At 40.3% G+C, this 18,912-nt stretch overlaps 1 protein-coding gene across 1 annotated transcript; it reads right to left on the bottom strand.

The window, feature by feature from the left end:
* Positions 1–166: 166 nt before the first annotated feature.
* On the bottom strand, positions 167–18,472 carry IFNAR2 (interferon alpha and beta receptor subunit 2). The gene is made up of 11 exons (XM_086764726.1): positions 18,353–18,472; positions 16,731–17,062; positions 15,566–15,613; positions 15,067–15,163; positions 10,885–10,926; positions 10,448–10,577; positions 10,093–10,256; positions 7,246–7,418; positions 5,608–5,770; positions 5,049–5,167; positions 167–1,571 (listed from the first exon to the last, which is right to left on the bottom strand). Exons 4-11 carry the CDS (start codon positions 15,095–15,097, stop codon positions 885–887), a joined length of 1,509 nt encoding a protein of 502 aa, XP_086620852.1. The 5' UTR covers positions 15,098–15,163; positions 15,566–15,613; positions 16,731–17,062; positions 18,353–18,472; the 3' UTR covers positions 167–884.
* Between the last annotated feature and the right edge of the window lie 440 nt (positions 18,473–18,912).

The following is an 18,912-nucleotide window of genomic DNA, read 5'->3' as shown; positions in this document are numbered from 1 at the left end:
GCAGCCAGAAACTGCCTGGGGGCAGAGAATACCTAAGCAGAAGAACACAAGATTAAAAGCAAGCTGGTTTTTCAGCTGTGATGCCCTAAAAGCCTTCCCATAAGAAGTAAATTCTTAGCAGGCTAGCTAACTCATGTAGCTTTTCAAAGGCATATAGGAGCCACAGTAAAAATTCAGACAGAGATATGAAAAATTTTATGAAACACAAGTGTTAAACTGCAGGCCGCAGTAACTTTTAATGTCACAAAGTTTTTTTTTTAATGTAGTATTCAATAATTACAAAAAATTATATTTTAAAATTATTTAAAAAGTGTATTTAATGCCTTGACTCACAGTAAGAATTCTTTTGTAAGTTGAGTATTCTTATCTTCACCCCCATTATTTCATTTGATCAGCTTTCTCCATGCAAATGTAGAAATGAGTTCACGGAGTTGAATACAGCAACCTGTCCAGCAAAATAGGTTTCAGAGTAATCCATCAACAGAGCTAAAGAAAAACAGCTGAGTCCTTTCCAATTAAAAAAGTGGTCTGGTTGAGACATCAGCCACTCACAAACTCCCTGTACCACAAACTAATTTATTGAGTTATAGATAATATTTACTTTGTAATAGCTAACAGGTATAACTCACTATCAAACTGCAAAATGAAATGACTCTTTTTGCTGCATCTGAACAGTCATTTTTGTTTCTCTGTGGATAATCCAGCCTGAACCATACCTGGAGAGATGAGAGAAGTAGTTGTTAAAGATGAGCTTTGCATATTTTCAGTGTTCAGGCACACACTTACAGAACATTAAAAAAAGACAAGATCCGTACATTGAGTCCAGAAATGAAGTTGGACAATATAAACTCCTACGTTATAAAATAATAGTGGTTCTTGCTTTTTCATCTTCTTAAGTATTCAGTTTTTTGGTCCGTATCTGAATCTAATGAGTCACTTTCATCAGAAGAACGAGAGGAATCTTGCCATTCATGAGAGCCATTATGACAGGGTGGTTTCTGCATGCTTTCTGAGCCATCCAGGAGTTTTGATTCAAAAGCATGAGTACATTGCCAGTCAGCTACATCTTCTTGGGAAGAAAGAGGAGCTGCAGAACTATTCACATTCTCTTCAGAGGTTCCCAACAGCACAGTTTTTAAGTTAATAATAAAGCAAGCACTGTTCCTTCGCCTAGAAGAATAGTTACAATTTACCTCAGAGAAAGGATTAAGTAATTCACTACTTGAGTTTTTGTCTTCTTCAATGTCGATCTCATGCTCTTCAAAATCTTCTGGGTCAGTGTCTGGATTTTCACTTCCCTGACTGCTGCTGTCGTCACATGTACTATTTGTAGAGTACTGCACAAAGACATTTGATGTATCAGAGGAATGAGGTACTCTACTTATGATATCACGCCTCGTATAGTCATGATTACTTATGGCATCGCTGTCACTGTCATCGCTGTCATCTTCATAATTGACACCACCACTGGATTCATTTGCCTTTTTAACCTCTTTGTAAATGATCTGTAAAGAGGCTACTTCTTCAGATTTAGATGTCCAAGGTGAATAGGCTAATGTCCCGATGAATACCTGGAAGAGCAAAATCAATGAAAACAAACAAACAAACCAACCAACCAAAATCAAAACACAGCCATATTTGCACACACAACACAAAAAATCAGGGAAAAAAATACCCCCAATCATGAGGTGTCCAATAAGCGATTCTTTCTCTGCCAAATTTGGGCTTTTTCTGCAGAGTTCAGAGCATCTAGGATTGTTCCCTCTTCTCCATTCCTGTAAATATGACCACCTTCACTACAAATCAAGGTACACAGCATTGGACAGCCTCAAAAAAATGACACTAGTGCCAATCAGTGTCAGGTATGAAAGGTTTTAATTCTAATTTTGAGATATCTTTCTAAGATTAAAAGCTCATTTTAGAAATACATCTTAAACCTGAGACGAGTCTTGCAATTCTCTATTAGCTCTTGCGGTTACCATGCAGAAGATAAGCCTTACACGTATAATCAGTTTCAATGTCCTTTAAAAATGTATCATTTGAAGTAATGAACTATATAACATCCTAAGTCCCATTTTCTCAGTTTTACTCTGCACTTCTGAGGATTATTGAATATTTGAAACATTGTGAGAAAATGTTGACAATAAAAAAAAATTCACCTTAGACACTACTTGGCAAAGTCATGTTCAGCAATCTTAGGGATAAAAAGGTAATGACACACGAAAGGACAGAAACATGAGCACCCTGATCTAGTCGGGGATGTCCCTGCTCCTTGCAGGGGGGTTGGACTAGATGACCTTTGAAGGTCCCTTCCAACCCTAACCATTCTATGATTCTATTAGGGAAAAAACTCTTAGAAAAAGGTGATACTAAGCTGCTCTGGATATCTTTGTAGAAAATGGAAAATACTTATGCTGGAAAACCCCAAAGAATTAAATGTAAGAAGTGAGAGACTATTAAAAAAAAAAAAAAAAAAAGCAAGCAAGCAAAGATGGATAGACACAAGACCCAAGATTCTTGTTATTTTTGCTTGAAATTTAGTGGCAGTTCGATCTCTTCTGTTAAAATAAAAAATGAGTTGACTCAGGAGTAGCTTTCTCAAGCGCCAAAACATGACACTCTATCACAGAAAAAGTAAAAAAAAAAAAAAAAGAAAGATTATTTTATTCAAAATAGTGGAAGAATTTGAGTGCTATATTTCCGTTAGCTTTCTTTCTACCTTAAGTACTCTTCCTTAATCACGGACTTTTTTTGCCAATCACTATACATGGCTACTGAGAACACCTTAGCATTTGGAAGGTGATGCAAGTACTGTTTGCCTTAGGTACATGCCCTTCCTTTCCCCTACCCTCACCCTGAGGAAGTTTTCTTCCAGAGCTATATTGCTTCTTTTCTTTACCTTTGCTTTTTGTTTTCATCCAACTCCAATATTCAGGTGGATTATGACAGCCTGGTCCAGGAGTTAGTTTCTAAGATAATATATCAAGTCTAGCCTCTGTCAGCACTAACTTGCATATAAATATCCTTTTTTTCCTACTAAGTTTCCCATTATCAGGCATCCTTTTCACTAATGCTTGTTTATAACAGAATACAGGAATAAATCATTACAGAGACTGGAGAAGAAAGAGAGACATTAGGCTACCCAAAGAAGTGATCCCGAACTTGCTAGTAACTAACAACTGGATACTAACTACTAGGATACTTTTCTGGCAGGGACATATCTGCACAAAACTGCGTCTCCATCTATGGTATGAGATATACATGAAACTGGAAGGCTGGGGACCTGCAAGGTATATCTGATTTCAGTAAAGAGGATTTTTCCTTTGACTGAGAAGCTACTGTTGATGTCACAAAGCAGACGCAGGTTTCCTGAGAAACAACATGCTTTAAAGACCATTTCCTCAAAGCAGTGTCTCATCTCTACAAAGGTCTTTTATGGTCTCTCTTTTGTCTCCTTGTTGAAGAGAATTGAGAGCAAGTTTTTATTTGTTGTGTGTGAGATCATTTCCAACAACCATCCAAGATCTTGCTCCACCAGGCTGCTGAAGTTTTACTTTTAGCACTTCTCACAGGCTATCCTTGACTCCTCTTGTGGACAATAACCACGAAGCATAGCTTCAGGAAAAAAGTCTTAGACCACTAATAGTGACTCTTTTCTTACACAACTGTATCTTAAAGCTACCTTTTGTCTTTTCAGCTTGCCTTCCTATGGAAACATGCTAAAAAAAAAAAAAAAAAAAAAAGACCTTGAAGGCAAGTTTAAAATATTTGCTTTCAGTTGCAGAATCTCTAAAAAAGCCTTTAAACTTCAGCAACCAGGGACCTGACTAAACTATCCTCAAATCTTTGGGAAACACTTTGATTTTTTGGTGTAATAAATAGAAAAATATTATAGGGATAACTGGTTTGTGTTCTTGAAGAGGAGTACAATGCTGCAGGGTGAAATAACAGAGGCAAAATCTGCCAGAAACTGCTTTGCAACGGATAACTATTGTTCCTGAATGTTTACAGAACATTCTTCTTCTTGGTGGAAAAAGGTCTTCTCCCTATGCACTTCATGCAAGAACTGGAGTATGTTTTTTGTTTTGGAGTTATTGCTCTGGCTCAGATAGTAGAAGAAATTTGTCTGCTACAGGAAGGATTTACATATATGGTCATTTTCAAAGGGCAAGGGGTTAATTGTCCTACACCAGGTGCTCTGCTAGAGGACCTAGCCTGCTTCTGTGTACCATAAAGAGTTCATTTAAAGTTACTTTGGGGCGGTCTCCCTGCCTGCCCCTCTACCTTCATAGAATCCTAGAACAGCCTGGGCTGGAAGGGACCTCAGAAGACCAACTGGTCCAACCTTTCACAGGAGAGGGAGCCTAGATGAGATTATCTAGCAGCCTGTCCAATCACATATGGAAAACCTCCAGTGATGGGGACTCTACCATATCCTTGGGGGGGTTGTTCCAGTGTTTGATTGTTCTCACTGTAAAAAATTTCTCTCTTATATTGAGATCAAACCTCTCATGGTGCAACTTGCACCCCTTGCCTCTTGTGAGAGCCTCTGTTCTGTTTGCAGCTGCTCTTTAAGCACCGGAATACTGTAATGAGGTACCGCCGAGCCTTCTCTTCTCCAGGGAGAAGAGACCTAACTTCTTCAGTCCTTACTCAGAGGGCAGGTTCTCCAGCCCTTTGATCACACTTGTGGCCCTCCTCTGGACCCTCTCTGGTCTGTCCACATCTCTCTTACACTATTGGGAACAGAACTGGACACAGTACTCCAGATGCGGCCTGAAAAGTGCTGAGTAAGATGAGATGATCATATCTTTATCTCCGTTTGTAACTTATTACAGAAGTAGCAAGAAATTACTTTCAAAAAGATTGTGTATTTGTTCCGCAGAACAGACAAGATTTAGCAGCCTATAGATTATCTTTGACATGGGTAAACGGCAAATAAAAACATTATATGTACTTATAACTTGTACTTAATGCACAGGATTAGAAATTTCAAAAGGTAAACTTCCTCCTCCCAACCAGGAAGGTTAAATATGAGAATTACATACCAAGGCACGGGGAAGTGATTTTTTTTGAAGAACATAACCTCCTGCATGCATACACTTCAAGACACAAACTAACATCAGTGAAAAACATACAGCAGCTGCGATTGCAACTATATGATAACCTGCAAGTGAAAAAACCAAACAAACATACATGAATGAAGTTTCCCATGACCACATTTCATATCTGACATTCAGAACAGCTATTTAGAATCACGGAATAATTTTGGTTAGAAAGGACCTCTGGAGGTCATCTGGTCCAAAGTCAAAACAAGACCAAATCTCAAATTAGATTCAGAAAATAAAAAAAAGAAATTACACTGTCTTTAATAACTATTTATGTAGTTAGTGGAGATTTGTATAACTCACAGAATTAACAATAGATTTGTAGCCCCAAAGCGGATGGCGTTTCATATTTTACTTACAAATCCTCACAATGTTTATCACTTGGAAGGCACTTCCTTATTATTTTTAGGATTATTCGACTTTTAAATCTTCCTACGTAAAAAGAAAATACTTGCACATAATCAAGTCAGATAATCCCTTCCTACACCACAGCAGTTACCTTGGTGAGCTACAGAGTCTGCAGATATACACTTCCAGGCTGATGGGATGGAATGTTTGTTTAGAGATGCAGTGACCATAACAGACACACAGTAATTTCTATTTGGATACAATTCTTCAATGACAGTATTAAAAATTTCTTCAGTGGTTTCCTCACGTGGCCTCTGCCATAAAAGACAATGTTTTAAAGTTAGCTATTTGCCTAAAAAGAGATCCCCAGCCACTGATAAAACATTATGGCTATTTCAGAAAGACGCAGTAGCATGTGAAACTGCAAAAACTGACACAGTAACTCAGTGGTTCACCTAGACGATTGCTTCATCTCTAGTTCTAGCTGATGTCAAGATGCCTACCTTGTGCCTATTTGTGAAATACCGTATTATCAAAGATAAATTGCTTTCTGTCTCCAACCATTGGTTGCTATATGTCCCCTTGAAGAAGCCTCACATAGACTCTACAGATTTGAAACTGCAAGTGATATTCTGATTCAGAAATCAGGGTAAAAATATCCACAGCAGGCAAACTGGGGTCCTTCTTCTGTGACTCATAGCAGAATAAGTTAGATTAAAAATCCCAACAGGTACTTGTCTGATCTGCTGTTCAAAACTTCCAGCACAGGCAGTCCATGCTCTAGCTAGGCAACTTATTCCAGTGCTTTGCCAGCCCTGGTACTTTATGTCTCTGCACAACTCTGCACAACTACCAATTCCACTTTACTGGTTTTGGTCATAGTCACAGTGAACCATTTCTTTCCTCCTTTTCTGTAGTAGATGTTTACATGCTCAGAGACTCTGGCCTCTAACTGTACTTTGCTTGCTTACACTAAGCAGTCTCCTATTATTCCAGCATTTCCTCACACATCATCTGTCAGGATCGCCCGCAGTCCTCACTGTTCCATTCTGGATCTTGCTCAACTGGTCTGTGCCTTTTCTAAACCTCAGGCTGCTGCAAGGTAGGTGGGCTTTACCAGTACTGAGTATGTAAAAATATGGGTTTGGGGTTTTTTCCTCTCAGCAACACGGGAGTCATGTTTAGCTTGTAATATTACAGAATGCTCCATCCTTTCTGGCAAAACTGCTGCTGGTGTAGCTGTTACCACTCTACTTACTACATAGACAATTATTCTTAAAGTGCATTGGTCCTTATTGAATTATCCATTATTTTAAGATTATATCGCAATATTCTAATCTTGCCTATCTACCCCTCCATTTCAGCATACAACAACAACAAAAATAGTACCAGGCCCAGAACAGGTTGTTTCAGAAGCTAACTGGATACATTTTTCCAGTTTGTCAGAAAACTACTAAACTGCTTTCTGAACATATTTTCCTATCAGCTGTGCATACATCTGCTAGTAGTTTCTGCTAAACTGCCTTTCCCTTGTCTTTCCAGAGATTAAGCACTTGAGCCAGTGCTCTGTACTTTATTTCAAGCAAGGATGCAGGACAACTAGTATTCCTCTTCTAGGCCTGCTACTCTGCAGTAAAAGGAAGCTAAGATTATGTTAGCTATTCTCTTCATTTTCTTCTAAGTATCTTCTATTCACATATTTGCTTCTGCTAATCTGCTAGCCATCAGAGTTGTTATATACTTTCTGTATTTCTTCCCTAAAACACAAATAAACCAAGAAGTTCTTTACCTTATGCTCTCCATCAAGTGTTTTCAGCGTTATATAATAATCAAGCTCTTTATATATATCAATTAAAGACAGTAGCTTTTCATTTTCTCTGAGGTGAGAGGTTGGCAGCTTTATGGTGACATTTATGCAGTTTAGACAGGAACTGATATTAACTTCTGGTGGTCCCAGGAATGCTATTGAAAAAAAGAAAGAGAAAAAAATGGTGGAAAAAATATACACTATGTATTCATACCACTTCTATTTTGGTGACTGATATATTGCTGACTACTGCTCAGATTCCAGAGTAGGTCACCGTTGTAAATCCACAAGGCCTTGCAACATGTAACTTCCATGGTCAAACGATCTTTTCCCACATGACTAGATTTTAAAAACAGAAAGCAGTGGAAGGGAGGGAAGAAACAGAAAGGTGACGGAGGCTTTGCTTCAGCTTCACAAAGATGTGAGCTTATCTATTTGAGAGGAAAGCTGAGGTTAATGTACAGGAAAAGCTGACATCATCTTCTAGTCACTCTCTGGAAGGAATTTCTGTAGAAATTCAGTGATGTGTAGCCCTGCACATATTCATACTGGTTCCAAGGAAAGCTACAGGTCTAAATTTGACAGCTGAGCTGCAAAGACTAAAAACACTACTGACAGTAGGACAGAGGACATAGTGAAACACAGCTACACTCCTGTGAGACTTCCATCCAGTTCAAAGTAATATCTCAAGTTCAGGTCCTCAGGACATGTATGTGTTTGAAGACCCCTGCAAACTAATTGCCTCTGCTCTCCAAAACTACACATCCATCAAGATCAGAGGAACTTCCACAGTAAATCAAGCCTAAGATCTTTTTTCCTCTAACACAAGAAAAAAAGTAGGAAATTTAGTAAATGGTATGAGAACAAACTACCACCATAATTCCCCATTTCTGCATAGTACAATGTAGGGGGAAAATCATGAAAATTTAGAGAGTTTGCATTTCACTTTTGTCTTTTTCAGAAGCACGTACATTTTGATCAAGGTGGAGATTGGTTTGCCAACCTCTGCAAAATTCAAAAAAGCAATATACATTTGCTAAGTACTTCTGCTCCTGAAACAGCATAGAAAGCAAAAAGTAAGGTCAATACTTAGAACAAATGAGAGCTTTTATCGGCTCTCAAACAGGAAAGCATGTCCTAGTCAAATGGTTGCACACTTACTCCTTTCTCATATCTTGTTTTAAGTTACAAATAAACATTAGCTTAAATCTGGTTACAGTCAAGTGTGGATGCTCTCCTGGCTCTTTGTTATGAAGCCTTTCTGTCTTTGACAGATGGATTTGAGCAACAGTAGTGAGATTCCACTGTAGGTATTTGAAGGTAGATACCAACTACAGCCAATAGGGAAACAGCTCAGAATATTGATTGAATATTGATTCTTTCCTATTCAGGCACAAAAAAAAAAAAAAAAAAAAGACTACAGGGTTCATTTAAGTCCTATACCCTGGAAAATATGACTTCACTCAATTGCTTATGATTTGAACTGCTAGCAAAACATCCAATTTCAATTTACAAGTTGCAAGTGACCAACAGTCAGTCAGAGCACCTGACAGTTTGTTTCAGTGATCAATTCAAAATATGCATCTTGTTTGTAGCTGAATTTATCTAGCTTCAGCTTCCAGTCAGGGCCTACTGTTATGCTTTGTTTACAAGACTGAAGCAGTCTGCCATCACATTAAATAGTGGTCAATGCACCTTCTAATCTTTCTCTTTTACAAACTCACTGCAGAAAGACTGAAGGTCTCCACCTCAGAGGGACGTTCTCAAATCCTTCAGTTATCCTTGTGGCTACTCTCCATCACATCCAATTTTTCATTATTTCTGAGACATAGCACTGGCTACCTCTGTGCTGAATTCGGAGGTCAATGCTCTCAATCCATTCCCCGCCCAGCCTGTATTTGTGCCTGGGATTGCCACGACCCAGGTGCAGGACCTGGGTCTGGTTGAACTTCATGAGGTTGGCACAGGCCCACCTCTCCAGCCTGTCAAGGTCCCTCTGGATGGCATCCCTCCCTTCCAGCGTGTCGACGGCACCACACAACTTGGTGTCGTCGGCGAACTTGCTGAGGGTGCACTCTATCCCACTGTCCATGTCGCTGACAAAGATGTTGAACAGGGCCGGGCCCAGCACGTACCCCTGAGGGACGCCACTCGTGAAGTCCAAGTGAGTTGGATTAGTATAAAGTTACAAAAATATATATTGTCAGTAACTCTAGTCTCAGCACATCACTAATTACTGAGCTTTCTAAACAGATATTCCTCAATCTCTGGTACTTCAAAACTGTCTACTAAGCACAACTAAGGGTGAAGCCACCTCTAGCATTAGAAGACGTCACTGCTAAATAAGCATATTCTTTCAGCAAGGAAAGGGGAAGAGAGCAGGCTGATCAATAAACAAGTAAATCTCTTCCCACACACCTAGTGCAGACATGGTATTTAACTATTAACATTGACTACCTGAAGACAAAAACAATGTTGGGTTTCTTAGGTTATGTATCTTATGCACGTCAGAGATTTTTACTTTGTGCTTGTCAATGCTTGACATGACATTATTTCCTCTATATTTATACACATATTTTATTTCAAAACCAGAGCCTATCCATTTATCAGAACTATTGCAGCCACAAATTTTAGAAAGCTATCTATATATTTTATGTTTTATAACTGTTATGTGATAGATTATATAAAAATCCATACTCTCTTAGATAAAGGAATAAGCTACTGACCAAGTTAGCTTGGAGTGTCTTACTGTAAAGCTAGCAGAATATAATTTATACATCAGCTAGAATAAAAACTACTAAAATGAGCAAATGAAGACAGAGAACTTACTGTCAGTAATTGGCACAAAATGTAGTAGAGAAGAATTGAATACTTCAGTTCCTATGAAGCTCTGAACATGTACAGAATACTGAGTATTAATCTCTTTAAAATCATTTGTGAGATTACAGGAGAGTTGTGTAATATCTGAACATTGTTTAGCAGTCTTCTCATTCCTGTAAATCAAAACAAGTTGAAAAAAAGATCAAAATAATCTATCTGGACTCTGATACAAGAAAGCATTGGGGGAGAGGGGGAAGCACTTCTGAGTGGAAAAACAGACAAACAAACAAGAAAACCCCAGCCTTAGTATTTTCAGTTGATAGACATTAAAAGTAAAATTTGTGTCTTATAAAGTAAAACTTGCCTGCGGTCTGAGTACAGCACACGGTAGTATGTTGGCACAGTTGGATCACTTTTTGCCTGCCAGGACAAAATGTGCTGAAAATTGTGAGATTTCATTTGTAGGTTGTAAGGTGGCCCTCCCAGAAATCTTTCTAGAAAGGGAAAAAAACAAACCCAAGGAGCCCATCAACATGAATGGCAAACAAGTGTGAGATTGCAACAATTCTAATTAAATACACCCAATGAGAGAAACTCAATATTTGCCCTCAAATAAAGCAACCATAGAACAGAGTTCAGCACAATAGAAACAGCAATGCAAAGGACTGTCCTCCTGTATTATATTTCTATTAAGTTCTTTCTTCAAAAAGCATAAAGTTTTAAAATGATGCTTGGTGAGAATATGCAAGGTTTTTTGAACTGTGTTAGGAAAAGCATTTGAAAGACAATAAAAACTCTTACCAGGCAAGGTGCAAGAAGCTGTAGACAGAATGCTGATGTACACTGGAAAATGAAATTATGTATTAATGCATTTGTATGTCTACAATATGTGATTATTAGCTTACTATTTGCAACATTAATTTGCAACAACTGGAGACAATACTCAGTATTCCCTCAGTGGAACTGTTTCTTTCTTTCACGTTTTCTTTCTACTACTTTCACCTACCCTTCCCTCTTTGTCAGCGACATGGACAGTGGGATAGAGTGCACCCTCAGCAAGTTTGCCAATGATACCAAGCTGTGTGGTACGGTCAGCACACCGGAGGGGAGAGATGCCATCCAGAGGGACCTTGACAGGCTGGAGACGGGGGCCTGTGCAAACCTCATGAAGTTCAACCAGGCCAAGTACAAGGTGCTGCATGCGGGTCGGAGTCAATCCCAGGCACAAATATAGGGTGGGCGGAGAATGGGTTGAAAGCAGCCCTGAGGAGAAGGACTTGGGGATGCCGGTGGATGAGAAGCTCAACGTGACCCGACATCGTGTGCTTGCAGCCCAGAAAGCCAACTGCATCCTGGGCTGCATCAAGAGAGGTGTGGCCAGCAGGTCGAGGGAGGTGATTCTCCCCCTCCGCTCTGCTCTGGTGAGACCCCACCTGGAGTACTGTGTCCAGCTCTGGAGCCCCCAACATAAGAAGGACGTGGACGAGTTAGGGTCCAGAGGAGGGCCACAAAGGGGGCTGGAGCAACTTTCCTATGAGGACAGGCTGAGAGAAGAGGAGGCTCTGGGGAGACCTGATAGCGGTCTTTCAGTACCTAAAGGGGGCCTACAGGAAACATGGGGAGATACTCTTCAGTAGGGCCTGGTGTGACAGGACAAGGGGTCATGGTTTCAAAATAGAGGGAGACAGATTTAGATTAGATATTTGGAAAAAAATTTTTACAATGAGGGTGGTGAAACATTGGAGCAGGCTGCCCAGAGAGGTGGTGGAAGCCCCATCCCTGGAAACATTCAAGGCCAGGCTGGATGAGGCTCTGAGCAACATGATCTAGTCTATGATTCTATAGAATGTCCCCTTCTAACCTCTGTCATTAATTCAAGGCTCCTAGGGGCTAGTTTTTTGACCACTACGCTATGGTTCAGGCTTATGCTGATTCCTGACAGATGAGGTTCAAGACTCAGTGTGAATAAATGTTCTTATCAAATATTGTCTTAGTGGATTCTGACTATATTTCAGGTAGCTCACGCTATTAAATACCATTCTAAGTCACAACAAGAATCTTAAAACTGGTCTAGGAAAAAATACTATTACTCCTTGAAGAACACTATTGAATCATCTTCACAGATGTCCTTTGCTAGATGTGGGGAGTCCTGAAAGCTGTAGTTTAACAACTTTGGTATATTACCCATTGTCTTCAGTCAACTAACTCCTATAACTCCCTATTTCAGGCTCTATTTCATAACTCCCTCTCTATCTCTATTTTGTGTCCAGTTTCTGTAACATTTCCCTGTGGGTGCTTAATTCTACAGCATTCTATTCTCTGCCTGCAAAAGAAAAGGAAAAATACACTAACAGATGCTGCAACATTTCATTTCCTGTCACGGGGCATGGTTAAGGCCACATTTAGTCAGTCAGTCAGGCCTACTGTCCAAGTAACCTCTTGAACCCAGACTTCTTGCAGATCCTGGCATTCTAGAGGTCCCCACATCTTCTTGTATAACTTCCGTAAGAAACTGTTCATTCATCCAGATTCTCACTCTATCCAGAATTTTTTTCCTTGACCAACTCAGTCTTGCATCATTCATACCTATCTTTTCAGCACAGTGCTTCAAGATACTCTTGGAAATATTGTTCTGACCTTTCTAATTCTTTTCTCAAGATCCTTTAGCTCCCTTTGCTTTCTGAGTGCAACAAATATAAACTTCCTGTCCTCATTTTAAGGCATTTTGTGGCCTATCCGCTTACTGATGAGATGCTGACTCACATCTCAGTTGGCCAAAGAAGTTACTAGTTCAATTTCAAACATGCATGCTTTAGATTAACTCCCTGGAAATATCTGCAAAATTACTTGATTATTTTCCCTAAAACTCTTCTCCAGGAACTCTTTCATCTTGACACCTAAACCCCCTACCCAAAAATATAACAATACCCAAAACACCGCTGGCCTGATACCTCTCTGTTGAGCTGTGCTGATGAGTACTGCCTTAACACGTTCTTTTATTATCCTCATCTCACTTAGAATGGTAACTTCTGTAGCATGAGGAATGTCTTCAATTTTACATTTGTACAGCAACTAACACAGTAGCACTCTGGTCCACAACTGAGATTCTCAGGTGCTATAACAAATAATAGAACAGAACTACTTGACGTGTCAACAAGATGTGCCACAGTAAGAACGACTGTAAAGAGCTAAAAGAAATTTGGGATGTACCTTATAAAAAATTGAAACAGTCTTTATGGAGATCTACAAACAGTGGATAGGACAGGACTATCACAGAGTGGCTGAGGTTGGAAAGGACCTCCAGAGGTCGTCTGGTCTAACCCCCAACTATGCGAAACATGGTACCAGAATACATATTCCTGGTAAATGAGAGGGGATTCAGAGTAATAGTGGGTGAGTGGGAACTGTCCTGTCCCAGGCACACTGGGAGAATTCCCTAATGCATTTAAGCAGTTATTTTATGATCCTTGTCTACTTTTGCAGAAAGTACTGGAAGAGAAAAGGAAAAATTTCCAACTTTAATTAATTAAAGATATAGCTGCACAGAATCTTTATGGCTGCAGAGAAGTGCCTTAAAAAATACTGTTTAATTAGCAGTGGGCACACATAAGCACACACAAAGACACTTAGGCACCTAAGTTTGTTAAAATCATTTGGGATGGATACTTCACCAAGTATCTCTTACAAATCTGGCTCTTTAGACATCTGTCTCACAAATACTAAACTATGCTCCTAGTATCCCTTCTGAAATTTGTTGCAAAGAGATTAAGCAGCTCACTTGAGTTGCAGATATAGTAAATTTATAGTTCTGCAAGACAGAAAACTCATCTGACTCAAGCTTCATTTTCCCATTCAAACCATAGACATACTCTCTCCTGCATGTCTTTTGCACTTGTTCTTCTACAGTATCACTTAACAACAAACATGCTCTTAGAGAAGTGCAGTTAAGAGTAAAACAGTTGATTTCTTGCCATATAATAACTGATCACCTATCTGGAAAAAACATCCAGTGAGTAGGAATAATGAAGTGATATTTGAACAGTTGCTATTCTTTACCTGGACACAAGCTCAGATTTGTAATCATTAGTGGCAGGAATTCTCCATTCTCACAACAGGCACACAGCCTTTATCATATCAAGGATATTCCCATTACAGAAACAGCGTCAGTGCACAGACTCTAGTAATGACACACTTCTTTGGAGCAAGCCCTTAGGATTAGGAGATGCAAACAGTCTTTTGCCATTCTTTCTTATGCCAGCCACCTCATGTGTGCGGGCTTACTGATATTATTTCCCGTTGACACAAATTTTTTTTTATTCTGTCCATATTTGTGATTGTTAAATGCCTCTTCCCTAACAAAATCAAATTCTGTTCATCTAGAGTTCAAACTGCCTCAGAACTTTGTTTCAACAAACATATTTAGCACAGATAGTTGGAGAGTCACAAAATGTTGTAGGTTACACTCTTACACAAGGGACACAGAAAAGAACAGACAAATCTTAAATCAAGTACCTGGGAAAGTAAAGACTGGAGAAATAAAGGCAGTCTATAAACAGAATGGGGAATCTGCTTTATCATCTTATCCTTTTTACAGAATTAAGTGATCCTATCAAAACAGTTTCTCACTACAACTACAGCTCAGCCAACAAACTACATTCCTTTTGCCTGCTAATTCAGAAACCAATAAGTCTTGAAGAAAATTAGAACAAGAAATGAAAAATAACACATCCAGCTAAGAGTTCACTGAACACTTAGAGAGGCAGAATACAGTATGCTGTTTCAAAGCATTTATTTCTTACAGGAAAATAATGGTTTAATGTATAGAATGGAGTATGTAGAACATAACACAATAGATTATTGATTCCGTGAGTTATTCCACGGAGAGCTCTATAATAAGATGTCTCTTACTTCAGCAACCCAGGAGTGTTAGTGAAAAATTAGCAGTACCACTCCTCTTACAATATAAAGGTACAGGCAACTTACCAAGTTGATAAAAATGCATTGGTCCATCCATCAGTGTTTCCAGAGTGATTAAGAAATATAACCTACTGATTGTAAAATAGACATTTTGCTTCTGTATCTGCAAATACATTAAGAACAACAACATTCAGCAAATCATCTCAGTAAATTACTTGCAAGTAAACAAGGTCTGTGTACAAAGAGTTATTTCAACCTCTTCAACGTTTGGGGAGGGGGAGGCAGCGGTACTGAAACAGTTACTGCTATTGGGGAAGGGAGGTATGGGTGGATGGGGCAAGGATCCTCACATTAGGCAGGCCAATTTTACAACAATAGCCCTTCCCACTTTTCATATGGAAAGGGCTCTTACCATTTCAAATAAATACAGAAAGCATTGTATGATTATTTGTATTAATTTTGCAGGAAGATAGCATCTGAAAATCCTATGCCACTCACTCCAAATTATTAAATACAATGAAAATAAACATTGCTTGACTTTATTTGAAATATTACAGGAACTCACCACTGTAGTAAAAAATGTTTCCAGAAAGAGGGTGGATCAAGAGAGAGGCTAGAAAAAAAAAATTATAAAATTATTAATTAGAAGGAAGTTGTGAAGTTTATGTTACAATTTTTAATACATAACATCTATTAAAATATTCCCTCTCCTCCATGTTATTATTTTATTTTATTACCCTCACAGCATTAATATTTGCAGAATCTGGTTTTGAATTACAGGCAAAGTACAAAGGAACAACTGTGAATCTACAGATGGCTGGGCAAGGATGTAACTATTCCCAAAGAATCTTCTCCTCAGGTTTAATACAAATAAGTTGGTTTTTTTAAATTTAGTTTTTTTTTTTAATACAACGTAAATTATTTTATCTGCAAAACAAAACAGCTCAAAATTTAAAATCATGACAAAGTATACTACGGTCAAACTTAACACAGTATGTTAAAATCAGATGAATTAAAAAAAAAAAAAAAAAAAACAAAAAACAACCCCAAGCCTCTTATCTGAGATGTAAATCTTCCTCTGCATAAAGGTTTAGTATGACTATAGGAAGTCACTGGATAAATGCTGAGAACCTGTATCTGTGCAACTCATAATTCCACAGCTATTTTATTAATTCATTCAAGCATGAAGAATATTTAGGAGATATAAAATACCAGATATAGGTATAGGAGATATAAAATACTCTTTTCAATCAAAATTAAAAGTTATTGGTAAGATAAGATTAATAGTTACAAAATCTTTATCACTGATATCAGCAAACTGGAAAGCGATTCACACGTATTTATCAAGTCCATTTAGTTTCAGCTCTAGTGAATGTGACAGAATATAAAATAATTTTACTTTCTTATTCAGATCAAGGTTACAGATCCCACAAGTAGGAGAGGAGGGGGAAAAAAAAAAAAAAAAAAAGAAAATCTCTCTCTTCAACAAAGTCACCAGCTTTGGTCAAAGAAACCTAAAGCCAAACAGTATTCATTTCACAGTTGCTTTAAAGAACAGTTACACCTGCAGGATCTGATTTTTCAGGCTGTTCAAAATTTTCTTTTAAAGGCAAAAACTTTTGAGGATCCTGAATTTACTCAAAATATTTCCTTTGTATCTCAATTCTTGCAATTTATTACAAGATTGTCCAAAGCATGCATAGTATTATGCAATAGACGTATTTGCCTACCTTTGATCCTTGCTGTACATGCTGTCACAAATAACAACTATTCCACTCTGGGAATCTGAAGTGACTCGTGCAAGGTTCTGCAGGCTGAACAACACATGTATCTTACATGATGCATATTCAAAACCAAGTTATGCATTTAGCACCTTAGAATATGTAAGAAAAATCTGATGAAACAGGTTTATCTCCAAGTTTGCACAGCTGCCTAAATCTGGATGTCCTCTGCAGATCTATCAATGCCAGTGAAATTCCTGGGGAAATTCCAGAGGAAAACCATTTCTATCAGAACTTTGATTAGCTTTTGTTACTCATCCTCTTCAGAGCTTCAGCAGTCCCTGTAAAGAAGCCACAGAAATACTAGTCAGTGCAGCCCCAACTCACCTTATCAGCCTGGGCTTACAGTAACCCCCATGGGAGCTGCCTGAAGCCCCCAGCGCTTTCAAAACTCAGCTTTACAGCTCTATCATCATCAGTAGCAGTTCAGTTTTAGCTGGAGTTCAAGCTGGGTTGTCTGCAGATTTGCTTCCAATCAGATAAAAAACCCCCACAGTTTTTGAAGTTTTGAAAGTCACTGGCTTGTATTTCAGCAAAGCTCTGCATCAGTAGAGCAGAAAACATGTCCTATTCTTTGAAACAAGTAGATGGCATATTCATTTATAGAAATCTACTTACCTGAGCATTGAGAGAGAAGAGACAGACACGACACGAGGTGTTTCAGGCTGATAAATCAGCAGAGGAATGTTCTAAACGTACACAGGTAGTACAATGCATGGATCAACTGTACTACTGAAATCATGTGAACTAGGGAATCGTGCTGTTGTCATGTCATGCCCAAGCTCTACCCCTGGCAAAGCCAGGGGTGTTTGCAGAAGTGACTTCTACGGATACCAAAATCATTTAACCTTAGTAATCCAAGTCCATTTTCCACACAGTGCCAGTAGTGCTCTTGGTGAGCTGGATGTGGCCCTGGAGGAACCAGGGGGAGATGCAGCTCTAAAGCGTACCGACAGACTCTTCGCCTGCCCAGTGCTGCTCCCAGCACGGCTGCGGGGACAAGGAAACCGCACTTGCCAACAAGCAGCTCCAGCAGAGTCTACTGTTGCATATTTTTCATTCCAAATTTCTGGCCTTCAGCACGGTTACCTGCATCAAAATCCGCTACAGAGCACCTCTCCGAGTATTACTAGGGTCACTTTTGCGTCCAGTGACATCGCCGAAGAAACAGCCCCAGTAACTCGCTGGTTTTATGTGCGATTCGGCCGGTATCACGCCAAAACCTCCCGCAGAGACACGGATTTCGGCCAACAGCGGCCTCCACAACGCGCCCAGCAAAGCGCTAAGAAAGAACAGCGACCTTTCCAGGAAATCCCGGCAGCCGACCACAGCTTGGGAAGCCAGGCCCGGCGCCCACCAACACCCCCCCCGCCCCCACCTCGCCGAAGGAGAGGCGGGGAGCACTCCGCGGCCGGCCCGGGCCCTGCGGCGGTCACCCCAGCCCTCGCTCCGGCTCCTCGAACGGAACCGCTCCAAGGCCCACACCACAAACGGACGCCCTCGCCCCACCGGCGGCGACCCGCTAAGGGGAAATGGAAGCAGGGGGGCCGCCACCGCCTTCCCAGCCATACCTCGCAAGCAGGCGGCATCCCTGCAGGGTCCGCTCGGCGCCGGCTCCCCTGCCAGGCCGAGGGAGAAGTGCCGACCGCCGGCGCCGAAGAGGAAATGGCGGAGGGGGAGCGGAGGGGGAGCGGAGGGGGAGAGCGCGGCTCGCCCCGCCCCGCCCCCGCCGCCCGGTACCCGGAGGGGGGCAGTGGCCGTTAGGACGCAGCTTTGTGCGCAGCAGGGCCTGTGCCTCGCCGGTGGCGGGTGGGGGGCTGTCACCTGGCGAAGCACAGTTTCCCTCTCGTAGTCACGGAGAGCGGTTTCTGCACTTCTTTCACTTTCTTTTATCCGCCTCGCCCCGCCCCGGTTTTTGATGGTTCTTGTTGTGAAGGAAGCCTCGGCGGAAAGGTGCCAAAGCGGTTGCTCATCCCCTTCGTGCTTTGTGGTGTCTTCGTTCTTAGTGTTGAGGGCGTGTGGCGCTGCTGCGAAGTGCTTCGTAAGTATTTGCACCCAAATGGACGAGGTGTCCTCTGTCCAAGCATTTTTGGATAGTGGAAACAGCAGTAATGTGGTGTTAAATACAGCC

This window comes from Chlamydotis macqueenii, chromosome 1, assembly GCF_036417535.1.
Source record: "Chlamydotis macqueenii isolate bChlMac1 chromosome 1, bChlMac1.mat, whole genome shotgun sequence".
NCBI classification, from domain to species: domain Eukaryota; kingdom Metazoa; phylum Chordata; class Aves; order Otidiformes; family Otididae; genus Chlamydotis; species Chlamydotis macqueenii.
Note: the sequence above shows the minus strand (reverse complement) of the source record. Positions and strands in the feature narration are given on the sequence as shown.